This window comes from Microtus pennsylvanicus, chromosome 7, assembly GCF_037038515.1.
Source record: "Microtus pennsylvanicus isolate mMicPen1 chromosome 7, mMicPen1.hap1, whole genome shotgun sequence".
NCBI classification, from domain to species: Eukaryota; Metazoa; Chordata; class Mammalia; order Rodentia; family Cricetidae; genus Microtus; species Microtus pennsylvanicus.
The window spans coordinates 11,599,914-11,623,881 of NC_134585.1; the positions used below are offsets into that span (position 1 = coordinate 11,599,914).

Sequence of the window (23,968 nt, forward strand, 5' to 3'; positions counted from 1 at the left end):
CAACACTACTTCCTCAGGTCCATGGGAAGAGAGGGGGGGGGTGAGCATAAGGGATGGAGGAGGTAAGGGGAGAGGGTGAGAGAAAGAGGGAGGAGAAGGGGGAGGGAGAGAGGGAGAGAGGGAGAGAAATGAATGAGAATAAATTTGTGTGTGTGTAGGCTCAGCTGTAAACCCCTCCCTTTAGGAGATGCCCTGGTAGACTTCAGCCTGGTTTCTGCAGGAGGTGAGCACGGGCCTCACTGAAATTCCCCCAGGGATGGGCCTGAAAGAGGACTAGAGATATGAGGCCATAGAGGCCCACTCAGTGCTCCCAGGGCCTATTCCCAGGAGCACCTTGCTTCCACGTGAGCGCGGATCCTGGCTGTTACAAACTACCCAGAGAGGAGTGTGCAGACTCCATGCTACGGCCAGGGAAGGCATCCAGTGAAGTTATGCCTGAGATGAGTTCTTGTCCTGATGAGCAGAAAGGGAGGGACCGGGCAGGATGGCTGTGAACTGTGGGAGGGATGGAGAGCTGTTGCGAGCAGAAGCCACAGACAGCACACACAGAGAAGAGAGGTGACAGAGTGGCGGGTAAAGGCCAGGCAGAGCCGGGAAAGCTTGGGGCTGCTTTTGATGACAGATTCAGCGGGGGGAGAGGGGGTCAAGAAACTCAGGGACCAAGCATCCTGTCCAGGGATCCAGTACACTTGTGGGCAAAGCCTGCAAGAGATGGGACTGGGAGCCTGGTCCTGAGGGAAGGTGCCATGCTTGCCCAGGAGATGGTAGATCTGATGAGGCCATCAGATCCAAGCCCGAGACCCGTGAGCAGTTTCTTGCCAGCAGACGTGTAGAGAAATTACAGAGAGCCTCTGTGGTGAGCAACACCAGCATGGTTGGCCAGCCTTCCACCATACTGTTCCCACAACCAACCCCGGGCACTGTGTTTTCCTTGCCTGACATCTGGGTCAACCTCAGACTCTGGTCTCAGGTCATGCTCTCTCCTCTGTCAGGATGCCACTTCTTGTTATAGTTACACATGTCGCTGAAATGAAACAGCCAGAAAAGTTGGACGGGTGGGAACACTGAAGAAGGCTCACTCATAGACAGACACAGCCTGGGCACAAGGTAGACCACAGGGGGCAACAGGGCCACCTATATCCATAGCTTATCACCTCACTCATTGGGAATAGTATCAACACCTGACACAGTCCCCAGGGTACCCGGATGCTGGAGGGGAGGGGAAGAGAGCCCTGCCTCTGTCTTCATGGTCACTGATCAGGCTACAGGCTCTCACTATGGCCAGAACACTCAGACATCCAGAGCTGTGGTCAGAGCCTTCAGTCTTCCATAGACACCTTTGGGGGACATGGGCCCAAAGTTAGAGTCCTTGGATGAACTCAAAGAATTGTCGTCACTTGCCTTAACTGGATCATCCTTGCCACTGAGCCCAGAGACCAGAGTTCTCCAAAGTGGAGAGGCTGGACCCTTGTCTCATAGCATGGTGGACGTTGTGTGCCCACAGAATCCTCACTGGCATCAATACCTTCCCCTAGGTACCACAGTTCCAGGCATCCACAACCCCACTCAGACTCTCAGAGGCTGTAAAGGGAGGCTCTTGGTATTTGTTCAGTGCTCCTGCCTGGTAGAGGGAAGTCATCCCCAGGGCAGACCACTACCATCTGTCTGACTAACAGGCTCCCACGACTGCCATTCCTGGGGAGAGTGTAGGTAGCTTGGGCACCTCACCTTCTGCTTCAGTTGGATCCGAGCATGCTGGTGACCCCTTCCATGCAAAAGGCCTACGTTTGCTTGCCAGTTTCTTCAGAAGTTCCCCCTCACCCCCGTTATCAAGCTCTGCCAGCTAGCCACTGAACCTAGGTCTCCTTCCGGTTGCTTCTCTGGCATCCCTTCTCACACACTGGTTTTAGGCCTAGGATAAGGGATTCAAAGAAGATCAATGAGGGCCCCAAAGCCTATTCCCTAAGCCCAAGGCCAGGCCCCGGCCCCTTGGATTTAACCCTTCTTAACCAGATCACCTGCTAGTCTCTTCTCATCAAGAAGGAATCGTGTTGCTGTTCTCAGGACCTACATGTTATGTGGTACTGGTAGGAGCTTAATGGTTTGCTAGACTACCACAGGGACCACCAGGGATGTCTAGCCAGGCCTTGCAGTCCATGTCCTCAGCATGTGGCACAGGCACAATCTACTCACTGCACTGAGGCTGGGGTGACCTGGAAACCTGGGCAGTGAAGCCAAGCACTACAAGGGAAGTTCCAGAGTTCCATCCGTATCTGAGGGTAGTCAGAGTCAATATGGGTTGGGGGGTCCTGCCTGGTGAGCTCTGTGGGGCCTAGGGGTGTGGTGTTTTGTGGAACGTGTCATCTAGGTCAAAGTGACGCTCCTGAGGCTGGGGGAGTCATGGGAAGCTGAGCTCTTACGGGGTACCAGCATGACTTTTACAACTTGACAGAAGTGCCCCTGAAGCCTTGTGGCATCTGTACACTCACCATGCTCCAAAGCACACTCCCATGAGCACAGAACAAGGGGTGTGCTCACCCCATCTCATGGAACCGCTAAAGGATCCATGTGGCCGGGCGAGGCTCAGTACCGGTTTTGGGCGAAGCCTCTTTTGGCTCACACGAGTCCATCTGCTTCCCAGGAACAAACAGTAGGAACCCAGGCTTTTACTCACCGTCTGGTTATCCTCATAGAGCTTCAGGTCATAGCCACTGAGCTCCACACAGAAGATGATGGCAGTGACGCCCTCAAAGCAGTGGATCCATTTTTTGCGCTCTGACCTCTGGCCGCCCACGTCCACCATCTTGAACGTGAGCTCCTTGAAGGTGAACTTGTTTTCCACGATGCCCGTGGTCATGTCCCGAGAGCGTAGGATGTCCTCCACCGTGGGGATGTAGTCGGGGGCTGCGATGCGCTCCAGGTCATTCAGGTAGTAGGCTGCGTTGTCCTCCAAGTGGTACTCACTCGAGCGGCCGAAGCAGGCCTGAGCCCCAGGGTCGGCCCACAGCCGGCGCATGACGCCCAGCAGCTCAGGTGTAATCTCACCCTTGCTCTCTGCCGGGCCAGTCAGTGCAAACAGCTGCACGGCATCGTAGGCACGGTCCGGGTTGTGGAAATCGATCTTAAGGGCAGCGAGGGCCCGAATGATACGGGTCAGTGAGTCGATGGCATTGTAGATGATGAGGGGCTTGTACTCCTTGCAGGCCTCCAGGTTGAAGCCGCCACTGTGGATGATCTTCATCTGCTTGACGATGGTGCTCTTGCCCGAGTTGCTGGTGCCCAGCAGGAGGAGTTTGATTTCCCGGCGCTGCCGCTGACTTTCTGAGCGCAGGTGGCGGTCAATTCTCCGGGACCGCCGCGCTGCCTCTTTTTCCTCTGAGCTTTGCCGACATCCCATGGTCTGGTCTGACAGCAGCAGGCCCCCCGATACAGAGCACAGGATGGGCGCCTCTCCCCCTTTTGCCAACAAACAGAATGGTCACAGTGAGGGATGGTGAAAACGTGGGCTGGTGTGACAGGCAGACAGGAGAGACAGCTGACCTGGGAGTACTCAGCACCGGCTCTGGGGCAAGGCCGTGTCACACTGCAATCCCTGCCCCAGCACCTCTTCTCCTGTGGGCATGGCGCTCAGTGCAGCGGGGCAGAGACCACACCCTCCCCTCTAGTGACACTCCACCTCCCTTGTCAGCAGTGTGGCCTGATTTGCCGTAGTCATTCCCTGTATTTGCCACGGTAGGAAGCTGTCCGCTTGCGTCTGCCTAGGCAGTGTCTGCTCAGGCTACTGCTGTCTGGTCGCTGGTTGCTGTGGCGATGCTTCTAAGCACGGCTGGAGGGCCCAGCGCTCCCTGAGGCCCCCCTGCCTCGGGCTGCTCCGGCTCCCCGCCTTGCATCCGGCCCTTCACCTAACGAAAAAGAGAGCAGCATGAGCTATCTCCTGGGCCCACCTCAGGCTGGATGGGGAAAGGGGTCAGCCACAGGGCCTCAGCAAACAGCAGAACGGTTCAACTCCCAGCCCCTTCGGTGCTTCAGGGCCAGTGCCCAACCCACAGCTAAACAAATATGCTTGGCCGAAGCCTTCCACTCCACTGATCTGCTTGACGCCAGGTGCAGGTCGGACAGGAGCGAGCCATGCACAGCGCTTGCCTGCAGCCCCAATGCTGGATTCACTTTTGCACGCCTTCCTGCCTCCCAGACCTGGCTGACCAGACCCCGCTGAGTCTGTGTTTCTGACTGGGGCTCCACAGAATGACCCCCTGTGGCTGTCCACCATTCCAGGACACGGAGGGAGCTCATCCCCACTCTGCTTTGCAGTGTAGTCCTGGCCTTGTCCCTGCCTTAAGGAAGTCAGGGGAAACTGGGGATCTCCCAACTTTCGTCCCTTTAGACCTAGGGCCCCCTCTGTGGTAGAGCCAGATGCATAGAGTGTGTGGAGTGTGTCAGGACAGACTCTGGCCCCGCTGTCCCTTCCGGGGGGGGAGGATCAACAGGTGGGGGTACCACAGGGTCCTGAGTGTGCAGCTAGGCAGAGGTTTTGAGGAGTGGCCAAGGTCTGCCAATCAGGGCAATATGGTGATAATTTGTCTAGGGAGGCAGGAGAGGATAGGGAGACTCTTAGAGAACTGGGCATTGCGAAGTCCAGGCGTGGCTGCTCTGTTTCCGTCCAATCTAGGTTCAGGGTGAATCTTTCACAGATCCTATCGGGGCTATGGTGCTAATGAGGAACAGCTGGACTCACAGCTGGAGCCAGTGACACCTGCTGACCACCAGGGGGAAGGTTACCTATGAGATTCCTCCATAACAACCTGCTGGATGGCTGGGGCAGGTCTCCTCCAGCAGGGGGCTCAGTTCTGCCTCTGACTGGGAGCCCAGGGTGGCCCGCTGCCATGACACAGCTCTAGCTTTCTTTCCTCTGATCTGTCTTTGCTTGGCTATGGTGCTGCGGGTACTTTATGACCGATCGAATGTCCCCTTCCCTGATAGCAGGCTCTGGGGTAGAAGACCCAAGGCAGACAGAGTTCCTAATCTAGGCAAGGGCCTCTCTCTGCCTCCACTCTTATGTGTGAGCAGCATGAGACCCAACCTACCCAACCACCCACGTACTCCTTACCCATCTGACCTGGACCCTTGGGAAATGGCAGCTCAACCCCCATGCTGTGTCTCTTTCTCCTACCCACACTAGACCCACGGTTCTGACTTTCTCCAGTGGCTGTGGCCGTTAGTCTTCAGGGTGTAAATCTCTTCCTGCGGCTTTTGACCAGGTACCCTGCTGTCTCTCAGCACCTTGGGTAATTCACTCCACATCTCTGAGCTTGCCCCTCATGCTCACTGATATATGGGAGGGGTAGAGCGTCTAGTCTAGCACAGACAGGCCCTGGTACTCTGAAAGTATCAGCCAATAGCAGTCATCACCCAGCTTTTCAGTCACCGGGGACATCGTCACGGTAATACCTCCTCAGCCAGACTCCGTTATCCCCCCCCCCCACTTCTGCCTCCACAGCGGCCCTCAGCTGTGGTGTGACAGGCAGGACCTTCCATACTGATGCTGCCTGTGCTCTTCCCCTGGCAAAGACTGCGAAGCCAGCAGCCTGCCCTGGCTTTAGCTCTGCCATGAGCAGGGCGGTGCTCAGTGCACAGCTCCCCCACCTCCCTGCCCCGGGGCAGGTGCTGGAGTAGGAGACAGGGAGAGAAGGTGAGGTGAAAGAAAGTCTCCACGTCTCTGCAGTCCCACCACCTAAGCAGCCGTGGAATGCGCCAGAGACATCCTAGGTGTAGAGTGGCTCGGAGTAGCGATTAGATGTCATTCGGACCATCTCAAGACGTCTGAGAACGGAAGCCTTGGGCCGCACGTGCTCAGTGGTGGCACACAAAGAGCACACGCTCACGTGGGCACTGGAGCCACACTCCTGTGTGTCTGTGTAGGAGGGAAAGGTCCGGGAGCCACTTCCCAGCGGTATGGAGTACCAGGGGAGTCCCTGCCGTGCATTTTACCCATCACCTACATTTTCCTTTCGTGAACTTTCCTTAGGTAAAGGGGTTTGTAAGCAAATGTCAGGGTGTCGATGAGGCCCTGTCTCTCATCACACTAGGGCTTGCCTGAGCCTCTCTCTTCATGGTCTGTGAGTAGGCAGAGGTCAACGCGGATGGCTCCTGGTCCACACTGATGACCCCAGGGTACAAAGGTGTGTGCCACCTTTAGCCTGCTGTGTGTGTGTGTGTGTCTTTCCAGGAAGATGTCTTTCTAGCAGATGCTGGGGGAGGAACTGGGGGGAGCACTAGGAGGGAACACTAAAGGGGAGCATTGTGGGAAGTAGTGGGGGGAGCTCTGGAGCCAACACAACTTCATGTCAGCATGACGGCCAACATCTCCTTCCTGAGGTCGGGCTGGAGGCGTTCCTCGCTAACATCGTATTCTTCGGTATTTTCAAAGTCAAAGGAATAGCCAGGCCTAACCAGCCAGTTCTCCTTTATCTGGATGGCATTAGTGGCAAAGGTCATCTGGAAAACGTGGAGCTGCTAAATGAGCCCCCCAAAGTGTCTGCTGCCAAGACAAGCAGGATCCTTGGGACAGGTTTCAGCTACGATACTATCAGCACAGTCTAGTCAAGATAGGTAACCCCTACTCTAGGCAGGGGACCCCAGAGTCACGATTCCTGAGGGATGGTAGACGGCCCCCTGCCTTGGTCCAGAGTTGTATCTGAATAGAAGAGCCTGTCTACTTCTTGGCGGTGGACACCTATCTGGCCCTGCCCCTCCCACAGTGTGGCCCTGGGGAGCCCGCCAGGCCCTGCTTGCTCTCCTTGGCTAATCCTGCTGTAGGTGTCTCTTGCTGGACGTCTGCCTGCTCTTTGCAGGTCAGCTCACACGTGTGAGGTACCTCCCCGCCATGCTGCTGCTACTTCCGCACGCTGGCTGCTCTGCAGTGTCTCCTGCCATGCACAGGTCTCCCTACGGCTGGTGAAACTGTGGTGCGGGAGAAAGACGGGCATCTGTGAATCGAGGAGAGAGTGGCTGTGAGCAGGCGGGGCACCAAAGCGGGGCACAGTCCTACCCTACCTGTCCATCCTGTTCCTGCCTTGGCGACCCCCTCCGCAGCACTGGATCTTGAGAATGAAGAGAAGCAGCCTGGCCTTGGGTCTCAAGTGGCGGGCGAAGGAGTTTCTCTGTTTATGGACATGTGATCTGAATTCCAGGAAATGTGTTTCATCGCCACGAGGCTGCGGGGGAACTGGGAGAGCATGGTGGGGGGCAGTGGGCTGCCATCCGGGAGCCCTATCTGTTGCTGTCTAGAAACCCAGAGCCAAGGGCTGGTCAGCTGGTCCTTGATAAGTGGGCATTGGTTGCTAGGGGACAATAAGGGAATAAAGGGGAAACTGTGGTCAGGCAGTGAGTTTGTGTCATGGGAACTACATGGGCAAGCAACTGTCACAGTGAGGGCACGGTGGAGTTATCCTCTGCCAGATCACCAGGGTGCCAGATAGCCAAAACTCGCAGCAAACACGCTGATGATCCTACCCAGAATTCTTTTAGCAGTGGAACTGGGGGGTGATGACAGATGCAGAAGTCCAGCTGTTCTCCAAATGGAACCCCAGCCAGTCCTACCTGCCGAGGTCTGGCTCTGTCAGCTCTTCCTCTGAGTCTACCTGGATTTTAGTGGGTCTTGAGGGACTCCTCAAATCTCAGAATGGAACCTGATGTCATCAGGCCAGAGGCTCAGCGGGTGACCACATTATTTTGATGTTCCCTGTCCCAGAAACTGCTCATGGGTTCCTGGGGTGATACCCAGGATCTACCAGTATCCTTGGGTATGGCCAGAAATAACAAAAGTACTAGACAGAGGGGAGAGGCTTGTACAAAGGTTTGGAATGCGTGGGTGTGGGCAGGAGAGATGAGCCACTAAGGGGAGGTCAAAGGGCCTCAGCAGAGATGAGAAAAGGACAAGGCAAGGGGGAGGGGCATGGCAGAAGAGACGCCTAGCGGAGCTCTTGGTTTTCCTTTGTCCTAGAGAAATAAGAAAATGGTCTGAAGCTATGTGTGCAGATGTGTGTTTGTGATAGTGACATGTATGCATTTATGTGCATGTGTATGTTTGTGTGTGTGCTCCTGCTTAAATATTATCAGTGCAGCTGTTCCACAGAATGGTGTATATGTGTGTGTGTGTGTGTTCTATTAAATATCAGCGCAGCTGTTCCATGGGATGGGGTGGATGTGTCTGTGTGTCGTTCCACATGGCATCCTGGTACCCTAAAAGCGAGGTGGCCATGGGCAAGAGGTACCAACTGTGGTGCAGTGGAGAAGGGGGCTGGGAAAACCAGCCAGTGCATTACCTCACACTTACTTATGAAGCTATGGCTTTGAGCTTTGGAGCTTGGGGTTGTCTGCACTGCGTAAGACAAAGACTGAGTCCCTACACTTGCTCTGGTAAAGACAACAAAATCAGACCACAGACGGGGCAAAAACAGCAGCAAGTGACAAGGTGTCAAACTTTCTTGTAAGAACGGAGCTCCCATTAGGAGGGGAAGGTCAAAGGTGGAGTACACAGGCAGCAAGCCTGCAAAGGTGGGTAAGGCTGGCTGCCTAGCAGGTGACAAATGACCGCAAGCAAGTGGCAGAGGATGTGCACAGGTGGGCATCTGCGGATGCGGGAGATGTTGGTGAAAAGGCTGAGGCACCTGTGAGAGGGCTGGCAAGACAGCTGGAGTGATGATCCGATGGCAAATCAAAAGCCACTATTGGAGAGGAGATGCTGAAAATAGCAGGCATTTGGGGGTGGGCGGTCAACTCTCCTTGGAGTATGGGACCTCAGTACAGACGCCTGGACTGTATCAGTCAGTATCAGCAAGTCCATCCCAGCCCTCCATCAGATGCATGCAGCCAGAGGCATGTAAAGCATGATGACTCTGCCCTGCAGTTTTTGGCAGCTGGTTTTCTTTGGCCCCCCAGTTCTTTACAAGCTCCATGCTGGCCTCAATCATGCCACTGCACAAAGACCATCTGTGTGCAGCATGCAAACCCTGACCCCGCACAGGGAATCCTCTACTAAAAGTCCATGCTCCTTCCGGTTCCAAGGCCAGAACTCTCAGTTTGTGATTGTAATCTATCCCAAGTGCCAAGCATCTTCCTTAAGACCCCCCTCCCTGCCTGAGTCTACAGCAGCGGTTCTCAACCTGTGGGTTGAGACCCCTTTGGGGGGATCATGTGTCAGATATCCTACATATCAGATATTTATGTTACGATTCATAACAGTGGCAGAATTACAGTTACGAAGTAGCAACTAAGTAATTTTATGGTTGGGGTCACCACAACACGAGGAATTATATTAAAGGGTCACAGCATTAGGAAGGTTGAGTAACACTGGTCTAGAGTGTCTGACCCAAAAAGTGGTGGGTTAGCCAAGGCCCAGGTTACATCCTAACACACTGGTGGGCTACTCCACGTCCTCAAATATCACACACCTTGGGTGCATCAGGAGTCCCACTGTCTTGTACCCCAAGCAAAAAATTTGGCCTGGGGCATCTCCAGTCTTGCATATGTGGTTTCAGGTCTTTTGGTTTTTCGAGACAGGGTTTCTCTGTAGCTTTGGAGCCTATCCTGGAACTAGCTCTTGAAGACCAGGCTGGCCTCAAACTCACAGAGATCCGCCTGCCTCTGTCTCCAGAGTGCTGGTATTAAAGGCGTGCGCCACCACCGCCCGGCAGTGGTTACAGGTCTTGAGGTAGAATCAGGGGTCCCTCTCACGGAGTTCTTTCTAAGCCATGGGAGCCACTCTGGGGCTGCTTGCACTTGCCTGACCCTGGCCTATTCTAAAGTTTTCCACGGAGGCCCAGCGTACCCCAAGTGCTGATGAACCTCAGTACTGCCCATGTCCTCCACCCCACTTTTTACCCTGTCAGGGGCAGCTCTTCTGCCTCCCACACTTCCGTGACACCCAACTACCATGCCATAATGTGGAGTGGGCAGAGGGCGGGTGGCTCAGTGGCAGCAAGCTGAGATCCCAGGCCCCTCTTTCACACTAGGCTGTCAGGTAACAGGGGAAGTCTCAGCTCCGCAGCCATGCCGTATCTCAGTCTGCAAGAACTAGCAGCAACAGCGCATCTGAGGTCCCCTGAGGCCGGCACCTGGGCTGTTCACACACTGCTGGCCTTTGGCTGCCCAACTCATTAGCCAGGAGGATTCCCCAGGCCAACAGAGCTCATTCATTTCTTCTCATGAGTTCTCGGCTGGGTGTGGTGGTGTACACGCCATGAAAGGATTCTTTATAAATCTATTTCATTTGTGCGTGTTCGTGAACAGTGGTGGGTAGTTTTGCGCTGGCCTCTGGGGGTGTTTGTCCCAGGGAAGTCAAGACAGTGGGCTTGGGGAGAAGGTACTGGACCAAGCCAGGGCTGCAGCGGCAGCATGCTTCCTTGGGCAGCTGGAGCCACCAGAGGAAGCAGGGCCCAGAAGACTGTGGCTACAGATACATGGTCCCAGCACCCAGGAGGCAGAGGCAAATGGATCATGAGCTCTGGGCCGGCTTGAACTATATAGCAAACCCTGTCCCAGAATGAATGAACCCATTAACGAACACTCCAATGGATACTGGACCCTCTCGCTTACCCCTGGAACTGAAGTCCCCGAGTGGACACCCAGTATGGCTTTATTTTAGAAACTGAAGAAAACGGAAAAGCTTGTGCCTGAGGCTGCCGCTGATAACCAGTTTCCTGCCCTCTTAATTCGGAAACATTTTCTCCTGCCCCTTCACGCCTGCCTTGCTAGATGCGTGCTCTCTGCTTCAGCTGCAAAACTATATGTTCCTTGATTCCTTCCCTGCCGAGGTGGAGCAGCCCTTGTTAGGTTTGTGCAGAGCCAGGCCCGGACTACAGGAGGAGTCTTCACGTTGTGTGGCCTTCTCGCCGGTTCTACTTCCCTTCTCTGTCTATCCCTGTATAAAGTAGACCCCAGAAGCCAAGACCCCGCAGCTATAGACCTGTTCTCCGCAGGCAGATCTGTCCCCACACTGTAACTGCCTCGTCACTGTCTGGGGTCCCGGCAGACTCTTCAGGAGTCCATTTTACTTGCGCGTGTTCTTGAACAGTGGAGGGTAGCTTTGTGCTGGCCTCCGGGAGTGTCTGTCCCAGGGAAGTCAAGACAGCGGGCTTGGGGAGAAGAAGGTAGTGGGCTGCACCAGGGTTTCACTGGGCAGTCTAAGCGGCAGCATGCCTCCTTGGGCAGCTGGAGCCACCAGGGGATGCAGGTGTTTAGGGAAATTCAGCCCAGGAGCCTACAGACACCTGGCAGACAGCTACACTCCCATCCCACACCTGTCTGCTCTCACCTACACCTGCACATGTGTAAGAGTAAGCACAGGGATTGGTCCGTGACTTTGTAGAGGTCTAAGAGAGAAGGCGATGCTCTCAGGGGAGGCTACAGAACTCAGCATTAATCACGTCCCTCCCCCTGCCTCTGTTTCCTAATCTGGCCACATCTGGATATAACCTGCTACAATGTTTTTCTTGAAATGGATACATATGTGTGTGTGTGTGTGAGCACGCGCGCGCACGCGCGCGCACGCACGCGCACGCACGCGCACACACCTCCATACTTCACCAGAGTCGTTCATCACAGAAATTATCTGTAATACACAACAAGGGGAAGGACGTGTTTTTGCTGCTAGCCCTGGACTCGCGTCTGCGGAAAAGCCAGGCGAGGTCACTCGTTTATTAAACAGCAAGGATTAGTGCCTGCTGGATGGGAAGAGCCACACTGGCACCAACTGAGATTTTCTCCCCAAAGACAGAAGATTGTGAGATGTAGAGAGGATTACCTTCCTCACAAAGAAGGCTGGCACAGGACCTCCTAGTGTTTGGTGGCCACTCTGTCTCTTGCTCGGAGATGGAGACCCTGGGTTCTGGAGCCACTGTTTTCTGGGAAAGCAAATGGGATGAACGGAAGGCTTGGGCCTAGAGGACCTCTCTCTGGGACACTCATGGGATAAGACTCCTGGGCTATGGCATCGACACTGCATCCCTTGTCTTTAGGCCGGAGACCTAAAAGACCCAAAAGACCTAAAAGGCCCAGCTGCACTTTCCTTGTACCAGGACATCCTCCACGGCTTTGGTCAGCATCTCAGATCTGTGTCTGGGCCTACGGCTCTCCACTCTCAGAGCCATGTGGGCAACACAACCTCTCCGCCCTCTCAGACTTGAGTCCCAGTATATAAGGTATCGCTCTGCACCATGCCGGGGGACACGGGGAGGACAAGCTGAGTCTGTGTACCAAGAAGCTCATTCTAGGCTGGAAGATAACCAGACGGTTCCTGACACAGACCAGTGCTGCGGTGGACGACAGCACCAGTGAAGAATGGCTGACCTCACAGCAAGAGGGGGCCATCGGCAACCTGAGATTATGGTCTCACCTCAGAGGGAGGGTTCAAAGTCTGGGAGTGGTCCCCTGGAGGCTAGCACCAGGGCTAGCAAACTGTGCTGGATGGGGGAGTGTTCTTGGGCAGGGTCGTGCAGGAGCGGCTGCCATGAGGGACGCCACAGCTGCCACGGGGCTCCCAGAGCAGCTGTTTCCCTGGGTTTGGAAGAGGCACTTCTGTATTACAGCCCTCCATGTTACAGCATAAGATGCCAAGTGGACATCTTGGCAAGGCTGAGCACAGTCAGTGTGTGTGCTGGGGAGTGAGTCAGAGCTGAACCCACACTCATCTGGATGATGGGGCACCCATTTCCACACTCGTCCTGATGACAGGGGCACACGTTTCCACACTCGTCTGGATAAAGGGACACACACGTTTCCACACTCGTCTGGATAACTGGGACACACACGTTTCCACACTTGTCTGGATGACGGGGCACACATTTTCACACTAGTCTGGATTACAGAAGTGCATGTTTTCACACTTGTTTGGATGATGGGGCACACGTTTCCACGCTCATCTGGATGACAGGAGCACACATTTCTGAGCAGTGGCTGAGCCTTAGGATTAAGGGCAGCCCTCGAGGCCACCGCTGAGCCATGCCAGTGAGAATGTGGGAGACAGCCATGTACACGCAAACCCTGTTCTGGCTTCCTCTGTGCCTCTTCCCTCAGCCAGGGTGGCTGCAGGGAAGGTCTGATAAGTTCATTTAGGCTTTTGATACAACATGTATTTTGGGATCAAAAGCCACATCTTCCCAAAAGAGATAAAAACCTCTGCTTACCTCGACGCCAGTGACACTGGACAAAGACAGGGTAGGCAATTCCACCAAGGAACTGCTCTAGTGGGACGAGAGCTCAACACCTCTCCTTCCTGTTAACCCTACCAAACACCTAGCTTCTGCTTCCGGGTTCAGGTTCTATTTCACACCCTCAGGGCCACAGTGCCTATCACATGTGACACTTTCCCCCCCGACCGCTTTTGAAAACACAGTGTGAGGCTGGCTCCACGGTGGTACTGGATTTTGCCCCAGGAAGAAAGGGCGGACTGGCCCCTCCCTGGCCTCAGGGCTCCTGGGTCCCCTCAGGGTACTCTTCCTGACCAGACTGTGAGTGTGGTCTTCCCTGAGATCCCCACTGTGGGCCTATCAGGGCTTCTGCTCTACCCTCACCCCGCAACTGCCAGCTCTACTTCCTTCAGAGCAGGTGCTCTGTGAAAAGATTTGCAGAACAGATGGATGGATAGATGGTCCAATGCTGAAAGATGTTTGCGCAGAGCTCGGAGCTTCCCAGTGTTCCCTTTGGAGTACGTTACCTAACGTGACCTTTCTTAGGAGCCTGTGCTGGAGGGGTCGCACACCAACAGCCCATATGGATCTTAGTCTCTGAGGTCTCCGCTGGTCCTGGTTCTGCAGAGATTCCAGGGACCCTTTATCTGCTTCCCTGACCTTCTGGCTCCTACTTTCCATACATCTCCCTTAGATGGGTATCCCACCCATCCTTCCTGAACAAGAGGCCCATCCAACAAAGACCCCAGACTTAGAGTTTCTAGTTCCCTCATCCACACGGGCAGGAGTCCCCAGGCTTCTCCCACTGCCGAGCCCTCCCTGCCTGAGATAATCACTTGCTACATATTCTGTTCCAGGCACGTGCTCATCCTGAGCCCTCTTCTCCTTATGCCGTATTTTCTTCCTGATTCTCTAGTCCTCAACTGGTGTCTTTCCCTCCTGGTCCCTGTCCCGGTCCTCATTTATATTCTCTTTCTAGCCCCCCAGCCCTAGCCCTGTGCTCTCTGCTCCGCCTCCTTATTCCATTCTCTCCTCATCATCCTGGCCCAGGATCCCTTTTCCAGTCCTTGTCGCCCCTGCCCGTGCCCTCTCCTCCTGGTCCCTATCTCACTACGTCTCTTACTGGTTCCTGGACCTCTGTCCCACTTTCCATGCCAGGGGCGTCTCTTCCCTTCAGGTTGCCCCTAGACTCTCCCTCTAGCGAGCATGGCAGATTTAGGCTGGCCTTCCCTGGGAGCTGTTACTCATCACCGAGCAGTCCCCTCCCACCCTTGGTCTGCCCCTTGTGACTTATGTTTGATGTACATCAGTTTACATCTTCTCAAGTAGAAAGACAGCATCCCCCATGCGAACAAACAGTAGACACCCGCAACCGAGGAGACCAACTTTAAATGTAATCAATTATTAAGATGCATTTCTGATACCCATTAATCACCAAACTCTGGTATCAAAGATGGGGCTGTTGGCTTGCCGCTTTAATGAGAAGAGATTTATAGAGAACGCTGAGGAACAAAAGCTAAGCATTTTAAATGCTTATCACTTAATACAGATGGGAGTACATTCCCGTGCTGCGGTGCAGTGAGGCTGGGATCTTCCCTCAAGCTCCGGCTCACATTCTGGAGCTGCCAGTGATGTCCTTGCTTAACTACCGCGGCACACCTTGTATGACACCCTGCACACTTTCTCCAACACCAGCGTGGCGAGAAGGGAGCTGCTCTGCAAACCCCGGGCTGTTATTACTCCCTTTGCCCAGACTTAAATTGTCTTACCCACACCAAACCAAACTACGCCCAGCTCTGAGGACTCACAAATCAGCCGCCGTGATCTCGACAGAAGCCCCTTGACAGTCATCTTCTATTCGTTTATGTAATATTCAAGGATGTAATTATAATAAGGACAACTGACATAAACACGCTTGGGACAAACACAGCTGACGCACAGGGGTGGGAAGACAAGTGCGCCGGGGTGCTGGAGGACTACCCGCCGTCCGGAAAGGCATGCTTTACAGGGAAAACGGAGAACTCCCGTCTTCCGCTCGCCAGTCTCAATAAGGCTTGCAAATGATTTTGCATTTTATTTATCACAAACCCTGCAAGTGTCTGAAAATTGATAGAAAATGCAGGGTTTCCTGATTTGGCTTAGGAAAACATGACTCTGTTTGTGGGATTTTTGCAAACAAAGTCATGAGGGTCCCGGCCACTGGACCACTGGATTAGCTTTTTCATGTTGCCCCTACAAGCTTCCTGACTTGCAAACTGGCAGCAGGTCTTCCTTCTTTGCCACCTCCAAGTGCTCTCTCTCTCTCTCTCTCTCTCTCTCTCTCTCTCTCTCTCTCTCTCTCTCTCTCTCTCTCCTAGAGTCCAAGTAGATATTAGAACATACAGGAGTGTGTATATAGCGACCCCGTCCCCCAGACAGCCCCTAACCCAACCAAAGGCTCTGCTACGGCTAGGCCTATCACAGTGGCCTATTAGTGTCCTACTAAAGGATGGTGAGATCACTAGAGACCCTTTCCTGTATCTCCGTGACTCTGGCCAGCCACATGTCCAATCTTCTGGCCCACAGCAGCCACCAAGGCTGACCAGACAAGTGGGGATACCTTCACTGGGAACACTGACCAGAAGGAAATTTGGCTAGGACTGAAGAGGTAAAGATGAAGAATTTGACCTATAGAGGAAAAGGGGGGAGAAAAAACAGCCAAGAGGTAGGGTCTTTAGTGAGAGCCACATTAAATGGTGTGCTGACTGGGGAGCTGTGGCCTGGGGAAGTTTAACCGTTTGCTTAATAGGGTTCTTGGGCTGGGGAGACAACCTTTATGATACTATACTGGACCTCTGCAAATTCCTGCCCTTGTCTGAGACATCCATAATCTAACCCTGCTTCCCGAAGCCCTTTTCTTCTCTTTGCTCTTTGGAACACAAGGTGAGCCTCCCATCTATCTACCTGCTTCCCTTTCTTCCTTGTTCTTCCCCACAACCCTCTTCTGGACCCATCTAAATTTACTCTTAGGTTTAGACTCAGTTCACATAGCCAGCGTGATGCTGGGATCCTCCTCAGGGCTGAGAAGGGCCCAGGAAAGTGCATTTTGTCAGTGTGAGATCCGCCTGTGGCTAGCTAGCTGCCTGGGGACTTCGCCAACAATAGTCACTCCTGTGAGCGTCCGCACCTGCAGTTACTCCTAAACCTTGGTGAACAATCTTGGTGAGGTCCTTAAGAGGCAGAGTCTAGCTTGGCATAGTAGTACACAATCCCCGCACTGGAAGTCAGAGGCAGATGGCTCTCTGAATTTGAGGCCAGTCTGGTCTACATAGCCAGTTCCAGGACAGCCAGGGCTTCATAGAAAAACCCTGTCTCAAAGAAACAGAACCAAACTAAAACAAAAAAGAGGCTGAGTGGAGTGTTCTTATACTATGATGAGCAGAAGAAGAACACCTAAAAGGAACTTGCAGGGAGAAGGGGTGGGGTTCAGCACAGCATTGGGGACAAAGGTAAGTACTATGAAGTTCCAGCCATGGAGGAACACTGGCCTGACCACATGGGGAGCTTAGGAGGGGGAAGAGCTCCATCCACCACTGTCCACTCTGAGGAAGAGGCAGATGAACACAAGTATTTCCAAAGAAGAGGGCTCCAGGGCCCTGCTGCAGATGCTCACGAGTGTAGCACACCAGCAGGTGACAGTGTGGCCACATGACCAAGCGTTCCTGGGAGTACTATGGCCGTGCACACCACGCTCAGTGGACTTTCCGGTTACTGCCTTTCTAATGGGGCACCTCAGGCCGGGACTGGGCCCCTCTGTTATCCTTCTATCTATAACCTGGTTATTGAGCTTAATCTGCTTAGTCTGTCACCTGGACAGCAGCAGTGACCTCACAGGGGCCCTCGCTGTCACCCATGTCCTTAGTGCTCCACCAGCAGCTAAGGGTTTCTTATTGGACATAAGGCAACTGGTGTCTCCCTGCTGTGCTTCTTAAAGCCGTCTTTCTGTCTCTTGCCATTCTAGTTCGGAGCCGGGGTTGCGGTCTTGCCAGGGCCCAGGGGCTCTGCTGTGGCACACTCTTCACCTGCCTCCCCGCTCCCACTCCCTCCTTTGCTCATCTCCCCAGCGATCTCTATCACAAAGGGATCCCTCTCAACTGAGGACAGCTGTGCCCTCCATCTCTTCTCTGTCTAAGCCTGTGGAATTTTGTTCAGAGACATCTTCCATCCAATGGTTCAGACGTCTCTTCCTTACAAGCAAAACCAACCACCCTGACCCAAATATACAAGTCTAACCTCACAGTACCGTTTCTTTCCATGACAACATGTCACCACATAGATCGTGTATAGTGGGTGCTAACCCTTTTCTGAATCATGATCAATGATGTAACCAGCACAAAATGACTGAGCTAGGGATGGGAGAAGGGACATCTCCTTCCCCTGGATGGCAATGCTACCCTGCTGAGGAGTGACCAGGTTTATAGTCTGGGACATCCTTTATCCTGTATATTTTGGGGGGCTGGGTTTCTGTTGCCGCCTTCCTTATATACACTCCAAGCTGTTCTGAAGTCCCCACCCCCGCAATGGGCCTGTTTTCCCGTCTTTAGCACTGACCTTCTTCCTGTGCCAGTGACAGAGACATCTCTAAGCCCTAGAGGCTAAGGGCCAGGGGCTGTAATGCATTCTGACCCAGAACGTACCTATAATCTGATACCAAGGATGTGTGTGTGTGTGTGTGTGTGTGTGTGTGTGTGTTATCCAAAGAACCCCAAGAGCTGGGGCAGGGAGGAGGATGCTGGTATATAATTGGGAGTCTTCCTGGAAAAGGCAGGTGGAATCGGGGGAACAGGAGCAGCCCCATCAATGCCTCTGTGCAGCCCCAGCCACAGGGCAGGGCAGGCTGGCTGGCTGTGTGTGTGTGTGTGTGTGTGTGTGTGTGTGTGTGTGTGGTGTTATCGCAGAGGAAATCGATGCCTGGCACCAGCCCAGTGTTTAAGGGAAATGAATAGATTTTGGCTGAGGACAAAGAGAGTTTGATTAATCAGAAATTGGATAATAGAGGCAACACTCTAATTATTTTTCTTCCCAGCATTTATCAAGAAATATGTTTGCAGTGCATATCAGAGGTAACAGAGTGGGTGAGGGGGCAACTCTGCTGCAGAGAATGTCTGGCTGAGGGGCAGACCATCTGCACCTACACTCATGGCAGGGATGGACATGAGGATCCTGGATGCAGGTCCGCGGGGCAATTGGAGGCAGGGGGGCAGGAGAACAGGTCTGAGCATGTGCACGGGCGGGGCAACTAAGACCCCGAGGACACACCATGAAGAGTGGAGCTGGGGGAGGAGGCACAGGGCCCACACTCACACACAGACTAATGTGAACCTGTCCCAGAGGCCCCCTTTCACCTGGCTCTGCCTACCCAACCCCAGCATGGATGCAGATCAGAAGGGCACACACTACCACTTCAGGTCAAGCTATTTCTCATGGAGGTCTAGGACCCACTGAAGCCAGGTTGTTAGGTCTATCTTGCCAACCCTCATCTAGGAGGACCTTCGCGGGCTCCCCCAGCAGCTAGGGTTTTTTTTCTCTCCCACTTTCACCCTGGTGGACCACTCCATGGGTCAGGTCGGGATACTGAGTCTCTCAGAGTCTAGAGCTCACACGCCTTGTCATGCTCGGGTCACTCTGCCTCCTTCTTCCACGTTATCCCTACTCCTGCAATACCTCCTGAGGAAACCCGTAGTTTAGTGCTCTCTTCCCATGATAACCCGGTCCACTCAAACAGGCGGGCTTCTTAGGGTTCCACACAGGAATGAGATTTATGCCCGAGAGGAGCTTGGCCTTGCTAAGTGGCCTCTCTGATCCACTAGCTCATTCATTCATTTGCACGGTCCACACGGTAAGGCTGGTATGGGGCAGGGAGGGAGGCAAGACATCACTGGACAGAAGGGACAGTCAACAACAGTGGCCCAGCTGCTTCTGAGACTCCAGATGCCAGTGACAGGGACGTTGAGAGTGAGGAGTCCTTCCCTGTGTGCGTGTGCGTGTGTGCTCCTGCATGCACACGAGCGTGGGGGAAGGGGTCAGGGCCACATCCCCAAGTAAGGAGATATGGGATGAGTCAAAGCTGCCGGGCAACAGGCAGGCTGTAACAGCCGGCTGGCTAGCTGCCGGCAGGCACCTTTCCACCCTGCCCCGTGAACTTCTTAAGGATTATCACTAGTCAACCGTGACTGTTTCCCTCTGAACTATGACACAGCCTTAGAGTCCTCTTCGTCACAGCATGCTTTAGGTGGCCACGCTGAATCTGGAATAAGAAATGAAAACTTTCCGTACCCTCCACTCAGCCCAGAGTCTCTGATTTAAAAACGGGGGGGGGGGGAGTGGTACGGTAGCTCAGCTGTAGAGGGTTTGTCTGTGTGTGCAAAGTACCCCAAGTACTGCAAAAATTAAACAAAACAGTGAGCAAATAAAATAATAAAGGCGGGGGAAATTCAGGTGGGGTAAGGGGAGAGGCCAAGAGTGTCTCAGGACACTCTTGCGAGCAGCCCTGCTGACCTGACCTGATAGGCTGTTTTCAGTTCTGGGACCACTTAGCCACTGACGGTGTCACTGTCCTTGTTTCGTTCCCCCTAGGGCAGTTTCCCACGATTCACCTCTCGTGCGCCACTTCCGTGTAAATTCCGCTTCCTCGTTTAATCAGGGTTCCACTGAGGCACACCACATCACCAAGGGGACAGGTGTCAGTCTGAGGTGTCTGACCCAGCCTTAGCAGCCAAGCAACTGACCGGTGTCTGTCTGGCACGTGAACCACGGCCAGGTCTGACGGGGCCCAGCTGGTCGTTTGTGATAGGTTTTCATCTCTCTTCGGAGCAAAGGGCTAAGCCAGGGCTACCATTCTTCACACCAGCTGGCACATGCCAACCCTCTGCAAGAACGGGACTCAAAGGGACGGACTGAGGCACAACGGCTTACTGGGGGGCGTTCCCCAAGAACAGATTTCCTGGGAGTTATTCTTCTCATAGGCGGGCGCCAAAAATGTCCAAGCCTCACACCTCTTTCATTCAGACCCAGAAAACAATAAACAGCAAATAAAGGAAATAAATAGGTCAGACTGTGGTGACTGGCGGGGGGGGGGGGGAGAAGTGGGAGGGGCACAGACACACGCCTGGGACGTGAATAAGGTTATAGCGAGGTCCCAGCCTGACTCAAGCAAGCATGGGGTCAGAGATATGAAAATTCTCTCCGTGTGTGGCCCTGTGTGAAAGCCAGAGCAACTGCAAGGCCCATTCTGCCCTGTGGAGAAACCTGGCCTGCAATGCCGATGCCAGGAATCGAGCAACCCTGCAGTTAGAGGAGGGCAACCCACTTCAGGCAGGATCTGAGACAGCGGAAAGACGGCAGGTGAGGCCAGCTTCCACACTGAGTGCCCAACCTGGCAGCGGACCTTCAACTCTCTACAGTTAGCCTACAAGGAACCTCACAGTCTGCTTACTCCTCTCATCCCTTTAGAGAAAAGGAAAATGTGGCCCAAAGAGGTAAAAGGGCTAAGGAAATAAGCCCAGTCCGGATGGGAAATGCCCAGGCTTGCTGCAACCCACTGCTCTGGCTGGAGCACAGGCCAGGGCCTGAAAGCTTGCAGCGGGTCCACCCCTGGCTCGAGGCCCACGGGTCCTGCCAGGTAGCTTCCAGCATGCTTCCTGTGGCCTACTGGGGGATAAAGCCAGTCTACAGAGGAGGAAGCTGAGCTATCCCCAGGCTGCTGAGACCCCCAGGTTCCTTAATGCCCTTCCTAAGCCTGGTTTGTCAAGGGCAGTGGCTTTCAGGGTCTACCGAGGCACTGAAGACCCCTCGACCGCTACACCCATCAGGTCTCAGGTCTCCTCAACTAAAACTGAGGTAGAAACAGGTTCTTCCGCCACTGTGAGGGGATAACAAACATCGCCTGACCCCTGGGAGGCATCTGGCTGTGAAATACAGGGTAGTTTTGGTAAGTCCTCCTTGGGGACGTCCATGTCTGGGCTCTAGGGAAACATGAACATCAGTCTACATCCCTCTGACCCAACTCAGCAAAGGACCATGACACCTGTGGCGCACAGGGACACCCTCTCTGAGGGATCAGGATTCAGGCCAGGCCCATCCAGGAATCCTGTCCTGGTGGTTCTCCATCCTAGGAGCAGGGGTCTCTCTCTCTCAAAAGGCCTGCTTTGACCACAGCCTACCCCAGCATGGCCATGGTCACAAGAGCCCTGGGAACAGGATGTACCTCTAGCTGGATTCTGCTAGAAGGAACGTTGGGGTTGACACCGGAAGGCCCCTCCCCGCACTGTGGCTTTTGACAGTCTAGCTTCCTAGCACTTCTTGATGGGTTCTCCAGGGACATCGCTAAAAGAGACGTATACCTTAATTTAGAAGTGAATAACTCAAAACTCTGTGATGTAGCAGGCTTCGGTGGAGAGAGAGAGAGAGAGAGAGAAAAAAAAAACTCACGGCAGCCACTGTACGAAGCTGCCAGCCACACCTGCCCCGTGTCTGACTGTGGGTGGGCTCCAAGATGTACCTCCCGCTACCTGCCGTCTTGAGTGGCTACTGGCCACCGGGGACAAAGACGAAGGGGGAAGAAATGATAACGGACAGGGAGCAAGTTTTAATGAGTGGCTCTGGGATCCCTAGCCAGGAGATGAAAGGCAAGATCACAGGCTAGTCCTGACTGACCCCACACAGCCAATCTCCCCACTCAGGGGAAGGAAGAAAGGAGCGGAGGGAGGGCAGCGGGCACGCCACAGGACAACTTGTTAGGCCTCCTTCTCTGCCCACCACAACCCAAGCACCGCTCCTACAATCTCCAGAAGTAGGCCGGCTTCACGGGCATACACATAGGTGGCTATACAGGGTCCTTAGTCAAGCCTGATGCTGAGCTGTGGCCATTTTGAAATGCTTACTAATTTCTTACCAAACCCCAATCAGTAGCGTAGCCAGGGCGTCCTACGGCGCTCAACCCCACTGTTGAATACAGGGCACCTCCCCTGTATGCTGTGGATATGTTTATTGCCATTGGTTAATAAAGTAACTGCTTTCGGCCAATGGCTTTACAGAATATAGCTAGGCTGGAAAAGATATCTATCTATCTATCTATCTATCTATCTATCTATCTATCTATCTATCTATCTATCTATCTATCTATCGAGTAGATGGAGTCAAGGGAGAAACCATGTAGCTGCTGCAAAGGTAAACCATGACTCTCGTGGTAAAATTTAAATAATGGAAATGAGTTAATTTAAGATATAAAAGTTAGCTAGAAATATGCTTAAGGTAGTGGCCAAACAGTACTGCAATTCATATAGTTTCTGTGTGATTATTTCGGGTCTGGGCGGCTGGGAAACAAACAAGTGGTCTCTGCCTACACCCCCTACCCCATATCCTGGGATGCCTTCTTCAGTATCCTGAAGGACCATCCCAAGGGTGTTCCCACCTAACCAGTTTGTCAATTCTCCTGCCTCACCCTTATCCTCTCAGGTCCTATCCACCTTGGGTCTTCAGCGACCTCACTGGCCCACAGCTTCCTGGACACTTCGATGCCAAGGACTCCACTGACTCTAGCTCTGACCACGACCTGGTCAATACCTGCCCGAGTCTCATCAGATTCACAAGTCTCTTCCTCTTGCAGGGGTCTTGGTGAGCCTCCTTCCTTAGCCGGGCCAGCGGCATCCTTCTAGTGGCTCAGATAAAACCCCAGAGCTCCCACCTGACTCACACCCTTCTCCGGTCCCTCGCCTGAGATACTGCGTCGCCCCCAGTGGCCTCAGGGTCTCATCCAAGCCCTGTTGTACATCTACTTTTCTTCTACTTAGAGAATCTTTGCTCTTTGGGAGTGGGGATGGGACCAAGGGCTTCCCCGTTTGAAGATTCTCTCCCGCTTAGAGCTATACATGCAGCCGAGCAGAGCAGCTTTAAACACTGCAACTGTTCCAGATCTTCCTCTGTTCTACCCTGTGCTGGTCCTTGGACTCACTGGAGTGTGAGCCTTACCTGGCCCAGTTTTAAGACCCTACCCATATGCCTGCATTGGGTTCCGGCCACCTATTCTTTTCTTTCACGTGTACATATGAACATGTTTATGTGTGGTGTGCGTACACACATGTACACGTACATGTACACATACATACATGTGGAGGACATCTCTCTGGGTGTTGTACACCTTGTTGTTTGAGAAGGTCTCTCATGGGCTTGGGTTTTGCCTGGTTAGGCTACACTGGCTGGCTAGCTAGCCCCAGGGACTTGCCTGTTTCTAGTCCCCATGCCCAACCCTGGAATTAGAAGGATGCACCTCGCCACGTGGTTTTGTTATGTGGGTCCTGGGGATGGAACTCTGGCCCTCATGCTTGAGTGGCAAGGGCTTCACTGACTGAGCCATCTTCCCCCAGCTTTGAACTTTGAACTTCTGAGACAAGGTCTTGCTATATAGCTAAGGCTGGCCTCAAACTTGCCACTGTCTTGCCTCTTCTCTTGCGCTTCTCCTCCAGTGTGGATACATTAAAATGGACGGTTGATGTGGGGACCACGGACAGCACTGTTAGGTCTTTACCGATGAGGACGAGAAGGCTCGGAGGAGATGGGTCTGAACTATAGGCAACAGGAGCAGGGCCTGTCTGTCTCCATGGCTTCTGGAGCCTACACGGGAGTTCTTGTTTAATGGTTCTCAGTCATTGAAAGCCTTGGTGCTCCTGGGCCCTCCTTAGGCTACACAGAGTACAGCGTGGCCCCTGCCTGCCTGGAGCAAACTTTTGAACTTTTGGAGTCTG

The 23,968-nt window shown here is 53.6% G+C and overlaps 2 protein-coding genes across 2 annotated transcripts in view; one reads left to right on the forward strand and one right to left on the reverse strand.

The window, feature by feature from the left end:
- Rsph14 (radial spoke head 14 homolog) overlaps window positions 1–23,968 on the forward strand; it is a 73,799-nt gene that overhangs the window by 37,085 nt on the left and 12,746 nt on the right. The gene's annotated exons all lie outside the window — the stretch shown is intronic.
- The window catches only part of Gnaz (G protein subunit alpha z), a 49,698-nt gene that overhangs the window by 22,837 nt on the left and 2,893 nt on the right, over window positions 1–23,968 (reverse strand). The window contains exon 2 of the mRNA XM_075979988.1: window positions 2,675–3,902. Coding sequence (XP_075836103.1) covers window positions 2,675–3,397 — 723 coding nt within the window. The 5' untranslated portion in view covers window positions 3,398–3,902. The remainder of the gene's footprint in view (window positions 1–2,674; window positions 3,903–23,968) is intronic.